Genomic DNA, 10775 nt, shown 5'->3' on the forward strand with positions numbered 1-10775 from the left:
TGTAATAAAATATATTTGAGAGACAGATGTGTGTGAAAAAAAAGTGTAAGGTGGGAAGTGATCAGTGGAGATGCCAGTATTGACCTCTGACCTCCACACACATGTGCACACAAGTAAACCCACACTGGAAAGCACCCACATGGACCTCTCTCACATACACAGAAACACATGAAAGAATGCAGCTTCTCTCTCCCAGTGGCTCAGCAGCCCAGAGCCCATGGAACACACCACAGAGTCAGAGTTTCCTGCCTTGTGCCTATCTGCCTCCAGTGCATAGCCCAGGCAGCAAGTGCTGAGCACACCTGCCCTTTCTATCCAGCTTTTTGTTTTGGAGTTGGGTCTTGCTGTATGGCCCAGGCTGACCTCGAACTCCTGGACTCAAGCAAGTCTACCTCCCAAGGAACTGAGATCACAGATGTGTGCCACTCTGCCTGCAGCTTTTACAGACAATTATTTTTTTTAATATTTTTATTTTGTATGTATTAGTGTATTGCCTGCATGTATGTAAGTACACCCATGTCATGCAATGCTAGCATAGGTTAGGAGAGGGATTGAATTCCCTTGGAACTGGAGCTACAGACAGTTGTTAGCTGCCATGTAGGTGCTGGGAACTGAACCCGGGTCCTCTGCAAGAACAGCCGGTGCCATCTGTCCAGCCCCTATTTATTTATTTTTTAACAGAGAATAGGGTAGGGGTTTATTTACAAAAGAGTGGGCGCCCCACATTTATGGCTGCATTGTAAAGTCCACACTCAAATACAGATCCTGTGACCTCCAAACAGCTGCCCAAAATGGTGAAAGAGGTGCCTCTTGGTGTTCTTGGCTTATATATCCTTTGCCCTTCCCCCCACATGCAGCTAGGTGGGAGGTGTAACTGACTCCTCCCCTCAACTCCTTGATGAGCATAGGAAGGGAAGGTGGTGTAACTATAGCTTGCCAGCATAGTGATCAGAGGACATTTCCAGTTAACACTCCACCCCTTCCTCCAGCCCTTACATTCTTTCTACCAACCTCTTCTGCAAAAGTCTGTGAGCCTTGGAGGGGTTTGTAGGTGTGGGGTGATCTTCCTCCTGTTGTGGCAAGGCACTGGACTTTTGGGTCTCTTCATCATCTGTTTTCTGTGGACTGTTGACCAGTTTCAGTGGGATTCCATCTACTATAAAAAACACATAGAGCAAGAAGCAAGAACATCTAAACAGTGACTGCTATAGTAACTTACCCTATGGAGGTAAACACAAATGCTTTAGCAGGTGCATCATTTCCATCTAACAAAGCAATTGCAGTGACTTCCCACTGGGGCCTGATTCTCCCCTGCCACAGCCAGGTCTACAGTACCAGATGTGTGTTCCACCCCCAGGAGCATCCATTATATCCAAGAGGGCATTGAATTGGATCCCCTAGAACTGGAGTTCCAGGCAGTTGTGAGCTACCATGTAGGTGCTGGGAACTGAAACTGTCCTGCAAGAGCAGCCAGTACACTAAACTGCTGAGCAGCTCCAGCCCCTCACACATAAGATTTTATTCTGTTTATTTGCTTTTCTTTCTATTTGTTTTATGGCTAACTTATCCCTATACCTTAAGTGTGGGGGTTTTGTTTCTTTCTTTGTTTAGTCTTTTTGAGACAGGGTCTCCCTGTAGCCCCAGCTGTCCTGGAACTCACTATGTAGACTAGGCTGGTCTTGAACTCAGAGAGATCCGCCCCTCAGCCTCCCAAGTGCTGGGATTAAAGGCGTGTGCCACCATGCCTGGCTAAGTGTGGGGTTTTTAAAAAAATATTTATTATTTTATGTGTATGCGTATATGTATTGCCTGCATGCAGGTAAGTGCAGCTGTGTCATGCAATGCCCTCGGAGGACGAACGAGGCTGTTGGATCCCCTGGAACTGGAGTTATGGACAGATGTTAGCGGCCATGTGGGTGCTGGGATTCGAACCTGGGTCTTCTGCAAGAACAGCCAGTGTTCTTAACCGCTGAGTCATCTCTCCAGCTCCTAAGTGTGGGTTTTTTAAAAACATTTATTTATGTGTGTGTGTGTTTATGTGTGCATATGTGCCACAGTACACATAAGGAGGTCAGAAGACAATTTGTGGGAGTTGGTTCTCTCCTCCCACCATGTGGGTTCCAGGGATGGAACTCAGGTCATCAGGCTTGGCAGCACGTGCCTTTACAAGCGGAGCCATCTTATTGGCCCCATCCTGTCCTTTCTCAGTGAGGTCTCTAGGTGGCAGGGAGCCATGTGAGGTTTAATGTAGGCTTAGTTCTTGGGTGTGGCCCCACATCTTGGTGCTTTGCCCACTGGGCCACGTTCAATAGTCTAAGTCTGTTAGGTTCTATCTCCCTCTCTTTACTCTCAGGGTCCTTAGTGGGTTAGCTCTCCTTTGGGTCACTGGCCCTATGTCCTTCTACACTGTTTGGCCTGGGCATAGCCACCCACTCTGCTACTGGCCTACGTATTTAAGGTGCACATTCAAATACTGGCTAGCTTTGGGAATATGTGTACCCTCAATGGCCTGAACTGTTTCAGTGTTCTTAACCATGAGCAAGAGGCCTTGAATTGCTCATTTGCCTAATTTTGAGGGGTTTTCTGGGTTAGAGAGTAAGGAACCTGTTAACACCGATCACCTGCTTATAGGAAGGGTTATTTATTTAGGGCCAGCAAATTGGCTCCGTGAGTAAATTCACTTGCTGCCAGGCCTAACAACCTGTATTCCATCCAGAACCCATATGGTGGAAGGAGAGAACCAACTCCCACAAGTTTTCCTCTGACCTCCACATGAGCACTGTTGCAGGTGCTGAACACTCCCCCCAATAAATAAATAATTGTAAAAAAAATAAGAGTTATGTATATTGAGACAGGGTCTCATTCTACAGCCCAGGCTGGCTTCAAACTTGGGGGATCCTCCTGCCTTAGCTTCCCCAGACCTGGAAAGACAGGTGTACACATCATGCCTGGTAGTCACACTTCAAATTATAACAGCAAAGTTACAGAGCCAGCCACATTTTAAGCACTTGGCATCCATATCAGTGGGAAAAGAGCAGCTCCAGCACTGGAAAGTTCTACTGGATGGCAGTATGCTGGGCTAGGTGGGGTGTCTTTCTCCTTAGGATGTGCCTCTAAGGCTGAAAGACTTATGTTTCCTTTACAGACTTGAAACCTCTATCTTTTAGTTGTTTTAGTTAAGCAGTGTTGAATGGCTGTTTTTAAACCTTTGGGTTTTTCTGTGGTGCTGAGGACTGAACACAGGGCCTAACATGTGTGGCCAGTGCTCCTCTACTGTTGAACCATTCCCCCAGCCCCTCACTAGGAGATTTAGGCATGATCTCTACCCCTAAACCATACCTCCACCCCTCACTGGGAAATTCTAGGCAGGGGCTCTACCCCTAAGCCACACCCTACCCCTCTCTGTAGGATCCTAGGCAGGGACTCTACCATGCCCCCATCCCTCATTGGGGGAGTCTAGGGAGGGCTCTACCTCTGAGCCATGCTCCCAGCCCCTCAGTGGGGGATTCTAGGCAGAGGCAGTACCAGTGAGCCACACTCCCATCCCTCACTGGGGAATTCTAGGCAGATGGGAAACAGCCGTGGCGTGGTCTCCTCAGGGCCAGGATGGAAACACACCTGGCATCTCTCAGAGCTAATTTTCACTCCTCCTGTTTCAGTGCTGTGAAGAACCTGGTGGATAGTAGTGTGTACTTCCGCAGTGTGGAAGGCCTGCTCAAACAGGCCATCAGCATCCGGGACCACATGAACGCCAGTGCCCAGGGTCACAGGTAGCCCAGACTGCCTGCCACATATCTTCCTGTGACCACCCTCATCAGCTCAGCCTGTCTCAGTGTCCTTTGGCATCTGTGGCACCTACATCATGTACCCAATCTGAGTGCAAGGAACACAGTGGTGCCCGAAGGGCAGACTCACAGGCAGTGTCTGAGGAGATGCAGAATGGACTTGCTGTGAAAGAAGCTTATTGTTGAAAGAAGGCAGCCTCATAGGAGGCAGGGTAGTGGGTCACGTAGGGGAGTTGGCAGGCTGTTTGACTTGGCCTCTCCACCCTGCCTATCTCCATGGTTCCTGCAGCTGAGGGAAGCTTTGAACCAAGACCCTGCAAAGTGAGAAGCACCTGCTGTGCTTGAGGAAGTTTTTTGTGTTGGTTGTAACTCAATAAACACACACCTGAACTGAGTCTGCCTTAGCCATTGACCTGGGATCCACCAACGCTGGCAGGTCCAGCATTTGCCTCCTACACTCACCCCCACCACACATTGAAAATGCCAGAAGTCTGCCAGGCTGGTGGCAGACACCTACCACCTCAGGCACCCCAGCCCTCAGGAAACAGATGCAGGAGTATGGTGAATTCCATGCTACTCTGGGCAACACAGTGAGACCCTGTCTCACACGCAAGGTAGCAGAAGCCACAGCTCCTGAAGCCATTTGCTTTACACGCCCTGCTGTCTCCAGAGTAGCAGCACCAGATACTATGAACCCCCTTGCCACCCCTCCTCTGTGATCCACCCGTCCCCCAAGGCAGGCAGTCTCTGATGTGGGTGCTAGTCTGGCTCATACAGTGGAAGCCCAGGGGTTTAGGCTATGTATGGGTCCTGGGGACCCAGGGTGTGACTCCAACCTGTTGCCACCTTGGCTGAACAGCTTTCTGACCTGTGGCCTCTGGCTTATGGGCTCTTTGTTTTGTTCCAGCCAGGAGAAGCTGTCCTCCCCCTCCTCAACCTGACCCTGACCCTGGAAGACTCTCAGGGCCTCCCCACCCAGGTCAGTGGGGAGGGTGTTGCTCTGGTAACTAACCTGCCCCTTGTCATCCTGCAGGAGCCTGCTGATTAACCCTTGGGATTCCTCGCTGGGCGCTTGGGATGGTTTCTGAGGGGTTGCTGGAGAGTACCTCTCTCTGGCCCTCTGCTGTTCCAGCCCCTTGTCATCTCTTCCTCAGGCCAAGCCCTGCTGCTTGTCTCCACCACCACCCAGCTGCTGTGTGACCTTGAGCCCCAGCTTCCCCTCTGTGCCGTCTTTTCCTAATATACATGTTGCTCATCAGGTGACTGAGGACATGTCAGTGACATGTCCATTTTGACAGCATGTCCATGCGAGAAACTGAGACCCTAACCCTAACCTCCAAACTGACCAGCCCCCTTATGTGTACTAGGGTTACAGGACTGACTTTGTTTTCTCTCCCAATTGAATGAAAAGGCAGGAAAGAAGTGTTACCAGAAATATTGGGGAGTCCCAGCAGAGCCAACATATATCCGAGAAATTGGGATCCCCTCTTAGGATTCTTAGTCTCATTAATGAAAGAATTTGAGAGTGGACACAAAATGGTAGCTCAGGGACAATTTATTGGCATTTAAAAGAAAAACCCCAGGGCAGGCAAGCTGGGAATCTTTCAGGAGAATGGAGAGAGTAATCCACTTAGATGTCAGGCAGCCACATAGGGATGGGAGGCCAGCTCTAGAATAGCAAGGAAGCCCAAAGCCTTAGGGAGTTTAAAAGCCCACTTAGGCTCTGACCAGCACCCCGAAAAAAAAATACACCTTTCTGAGAAAAGGGCAGACCCAGCTGAATCTCCTGGTGGCCCAGCTCACAGGGACCGCACTAGGGGGGTGGGAATCTGGGAAGAAAAGACATACCAAGGTGAACCCATCTTCCTAGGGGTGTCCCCCAGCCCCAGACCCTGATTAATCCTTAAGGGGGGAGACAAGGGCATGTCTCCATCTAGAGTGAGATTCCCTTTACATAGCAATACCATATCAGGTAGGCCTCAATGGAGAGCAGTGACCATCAGTGAGGCTAGCTATGGGCCATAAGGCCATCAGGTGGCCTTTGTGGGGTGCTGTGACCTGTAGGGGTCAGAGTCTTCTCAACACCTCTAGCAGAAGGATCATCTAGCCCCTGAGTACAGCCCACCAGTGGGTCCCACTAGATGCTGTGGTCCTCTGTGCTGCAGGGGCCCAAGGGCTTGGGTAGAGACTGTCCCAGAGCCAGAGTCCAGAGCCAGCAGAGTTCACTTCCTGAACAGCACAGTTACCGGGCACTGAGGTCAGCAAGCATTGATTGGGCTTGCTTGTTCAGTGAGTATTTCTTGAGCCCTTTTTGGATGCCAGGGTCAGCTGGCATTTACTCAGTGCCTTCAGCAAGCACCTGTTGAATGTTGGGTTGCTGGGTTTCTGAGCACTCGAAGCTGTCATTGAGCACTCACTGGCAGTCACCCCAGCCTCAGCTCAGCCATGGAGGATAAGCAGTTCCCTGATTGGGGTCCCCTGGGGCATCTGGGAAGGCCCGAGCTGAAAGGGCTCCCAGGTGTGTGCACCATCATCCTGTCAGCCCTGGGTGCTTTCCTGCCCCCACCTCACCTTCCATTCCCAGTCTACCCTAACCCTGAGCATGCTCAAGGACACCCCTGTGCCAGCACTGCTCCCTCCACTGCTGACCTTGTGGTATACACAGGGCTCCTAATCCCAGCTTCACTCCTATAGACCCCTTCACCTCTCTGGGATTGCCATTTTTCTGCTCCCTAAAGCTACTCCCTCAGGGTCACCAGAGACCCTGTCTTGGCCTCCTAGCCTCCATCTTCTGGGTCACCTGCCTGTTCAATCCCAAGACCCTCAATACAGTTAAGTTTTACAGAAGAGGGAACTGACTCCAAATGAGACAACCAGCCAGGCACCATCCCCGCCAGCAAGCTCAGAGATTCAAACCTGGCCTTCTGACTCACAGTTCCTCTGTCCCCAGTCTTGACAGAGCCGGGGGACTCCACCTCCAGAACTAAGCAGGGACTGAAGGCCAGCAAGGTGGCCTCTTGGTCAGCTGTGATCACCCCATGACAATGCTGGTGCATGCCCATCAGTACCAGAGGTCTTCTCCTTCCATCCTAGGGCCACGTGGCCTACATCATGTCACAGAGCTGAAGAGTAGACCCTGACCCTGTCTGACGTGCTGTGTGATGCAAAGCTGGCACTGGCCCCCCTCTATCTTTCCACAGTTGGACAGGGAAGCTGGGCAGGAACTTCCTTCTCTCTGAGTTTGTGGTGGACACATGTTCCTCCTCTTGGGAGCCACTGGCTTCATCTGGGCCAGGACTTAAGACTCTGACTTGGCTCCCTAGCCTCCATCTCTTTGAGTCACAGTGATCAATTTCTATGTGTGGACTGGACACAGCTTCATGCAAGGTATTTTCCTGGTTTGCACAGGGGCCCTGGATTCAATTTACCAATCACATTAAAAAATTAATTTTTCCCAGCACTCGGGAGGCAGAGGCAGGCAGATCTCTGTGAGTTCAAGGCCAGTGTGGTCTACATAATGAGTTCCAGAACAGCTGGGGCTACAGGGAGACCCTGTCTCAAAAAGACCAAAAAAAATTAATTTTTGCCAAAATTGTTAGGCTGTTTGGGCAGCTGACTACAAGAGAGCTGTGTCCTCTCTGTGCATTAGGAACCCAGGTGAACATCTGTCCATGAGGTACCCTCCAAATCCAGCTGTGTGCCAGCAGCCTGCCAGCCACAGCCCACTGTTCCAGTAAAGAAATGACACGGAACTGGGGAGACTGCTGTCAGTAAAGCAGTCACCTTGACAAGTGAGGACCTGATGTTCAATCCCAGAACCCATAGAAAAAAAGCCAGGCATTGGGGCCAGAGCTTGTAATACCAGGGATGGTGAGATGGGAAGCAAAGATAGGCCTGATCTTTCCTGGCCTAGTTGGTGAAGTTTCTAGTCAGTGAAACCCTGTCTTAATCAAGAAGGTGGAAGTTGGGCTGGAGGCACGGCTCAGTAAAGTGCTTGCTGCACAAACATGAAGACCTGAGTTCAAATCTCCAGCACCCAAATAAAAAGCCAGAATGGCAGTGGGCTCTGTAGACCCAGTGTGGAAGCTGCTCCAAACCAGGGAGATCCTTAAAGTGCATTGGTCAGCTTGCCTAGCAGAATGAATTAACTTCAGATTAAGAGAGAGACCCTGTATTCTGGCCTACATGGGCACTGCACAACATGGATGAATTTACATTGAAGCAAAACACTCCTACACACAAAATAAAAATAAAACCGAGTATGGTGACACAAACCTTTAATCCCAGCACTTGGGAGGCAGAGGCAGGTGGATCTCTGTGAGTTCAGGGCCAGCCTGGTCTACATAGTGAGTTCCAGGCCAGTTGGGGCTAGAGGAAGACCCTGTCTCCAAAAGACCAAAGAAAAAAAATCAAAAAGAAAATTGTCCTCCAACTTCCACATGCCATGTGCACACTAGCACAAAGTACATATCTGAATACCAACAACTAGAATTGCTGTCTGACTTCCACACAGCACACAAACACAGATGTGCACACACACACATAAACACACCACAAAAGATGTATCAGGCAGATCTGGCTTGTTGAGCCTAGGCATGTCCTTGGCCCACTGCTCTCCTAGGGCCCACAGCTTGTCATAGGACAGGGATGACTTGGAGAGAGGAGAGCCAGGGGTTCAGAGGGCCTGGGAGGGGAGTAGAGGGTATGGAGGAATGAAACTCATCAGCAGAAAACAGGCTGGTTCTCCCAGGGCATGCTGGGGGACTGTGGTGCGATGCCATCTTACCTCCCCAAAGTTCAGGCTCAGGAGCCCTGGTTTGTGGGCCAGTAATGCCCCCAGCTTGCTCAGGGTCACAAGTCACCTCTCTTGGTTGCTTGTTCTCCACATGGCCATTTACCCCTGTGTGAGCCAGAGGAGGCCCCAGTGAGCTAGACAGACCAGGCCAGCCAGGCAGGATGGCACATGACTCTTATCCCAGCATGCATGGGGTAGAGGTAAGAGGATCCCTAGACTACATAACATATTGTCTCAAAAACAAGGATGGAGGTGGAGACAGGTGGATCTCTGTCAGTTTTGAAGCCTGCCAGGGCTATGTCTCAGAAACAAAAAAAAAAAGAAGACAGGTTGGTCCTTCCCTGGGACTCAGCCACTGAGACAACTGTATGTCCTCAGGGCTGGGTGCTGCAAACTTATGAGGGGGGTACCCAAGACCCTACCAGGGCTCCTTGCCACCCTCAGGCCTGGTGTGACCTCAGCCAGCAGTCAGTGGTCTTCACCTGTGAGAATTCTCAGAGGACTCTGGTCAGTCCCACACCCCACTGCCTATTGCCCAGGCTTCACAGGGCCCTGGCTAATTTGCACCTCATTTGCACACCCTGCCCACCCTCAAGAGCAAAGCCTTGGCCTGGAGCCAAATGCACAGTCCTAGCTGGTCTTGGCTGGTCCCGGTGGGCACATGGTCCTGGGCCCTTTGAGAGTTAACTGAGCCTCCAGGGGACTGAATCACCCAGCAGGGCCTCACATCTGTTCCCACACCAACCAGACCTCACAGCCTCCCCTATCCACTTGCCCTAATCAGTAACATTTGTTCATAGAGACAGTGAGCTGCCTGTGCCATGGGGGCATCTAAGCAGGATCCTGGAACCCATCTGACTAGGAATGATCTGGAAGAAATAACCCTTATTTCTAAAAATATTATTATTTTTATGTGTATGAGTATATTGCCTGCATGTGTGTAAGTGTACCCGTGTTGTACAATATCCACAGGGGTCAGAAGGGGGTGCCAGATTCCCTGGAACTGGAGTTACAGTTGTTAGCCGCTGTATGGATTCTGAGAATCAAACCCAGGTCCTCTGCAAAAGCAGTCAGTGCTCTTAACCCCTGAGCCATTTCTCCAGCCCCGGAATGACCATTCTTGAAGTATGGGCCCCTCCAGGATTCTGCAGATCTATGTCAGCACGAAAAAGGAACCAAAGACTACAGTGGTCTGTGCTTATGGTTTTAACATATTTACACCTTTTTTTTTGGTTTTTTTTTTTTTTTTTTTGGTCTTTTTGAGACAGGGTCTCCCTATAGCTCCAGCTGTCCTAGAACTCACTATGTAGACCAGGCTGACCTTGAACTCACAGAGATCCGCCTGCCTCTGCCTCCCAAGTGCTGGGATTAAAGGCCTGTGCCACCACGCCCAGCAATTTATTTATTTTTAAGGGGAAACACATTCCTATCACCACATGAGGTCAGTGGACAACTCGAGGGAGTTGTTGATTCTTTCCTACCATGTGGGTTCCATGAAATGAACTCAGATCACCAAGCTTAGCTGCCAACACTGAGCCAGATGGCTGGCCCTAAATCATGGTGTGTGTGTGTGTGTGTGTGTGTGTGTGTGTGCATTTGTGCACTGAATTTGAACATGTGTGTGTTATGGTGGCACACCAGTGGTGGTCAGAGAACAACCTCAGGTATGATCCTCACTTTCAACTTGTGTGAGACAGGATCTCTTGTTCCATGCTGTGCACTCCTGCAGGCTTCCAGAGATTCTCCTATCTCGGCTAGCTATCTCTCAAAGGTAGGAGCACTGGGATTACAAGTGCATGTGCTTCAGTGTTCCGTTTTCACGTAGGTTCTGGGATTGAAACTCAGGTCTTCACGCTTGCAGCAAGTACCTTACCTTCTGAGCCATTTTCCCAGCCTTCATTCTTTTTTACTTTTTAAATTATTTTGTGTAAATGTGTGTGCACACACATACCACAGTGCTCATGTGGAGGTCAAAGGACAACTTGTGAGAGTTGTTTCCTTCCACCATGTGGGTTTCAGAGACTGAACCCAGGTCATCAGGCTTGGTCACAAAGGCCTTTACCTGCCAGGCATGGTGGTGCATGCCTTTAGTCCCAGCACTTGGGAGGCAGAGGCAGGTGGATCTTTCCAGCCTGGTCTACATAGTGAGTTCCAGGCCAGCTGGGGCTACAGGGAGACCCTGTCTCAAAAAGTCA

At 50.3% G+C, this 10775-nt stretch overlaps 1 protein-coding gene across 1 annotated transcript in view; it reads left to right on the plus strand.

The window, feature by feature from the left end:
- The window catches only part of Borcs8 (BLOC-1 related complex subunit 8), a 10104-nt gene extending 5064 nt beyond the window's left edge, over positions 1-5040 (plus strand). The window contains exons 4-6 of the mRNA XM_008824485.3: positions 3660-3770; positions 4693-4764; positions 4940-5040. Coding sequence (XP_008822707.2) covers positions 3660-3770; positions 4693-4726 — 145 coding nt within the window. The 3' untranslated portion in view covers positions 4727-4764; positions 4940-5040. The remainder of the gene's footprint in view (positions 1-3659; positions 3771-4692; positions 4765-4939) is intronic.
- Positions 5041-10775: the final 5735 nt, after the last annotated feature.

This window comes from Nannospalax galili, unplaced genomic scaffold, assembly GCF_000622305.1.
Source record: "Nannospalax galili isolate Female #2095 unplaced genomic scaffold, S.galili_v1.0 scaffold529, whole genome shotgun sequence".
In the NCBI taxonomy this organism is placed as follows: Eukaryota; Metazoa; Chordata; class Mammalia; order Rodentia; family Spalacidae; genus Nannospalax; species Nannospalax galili.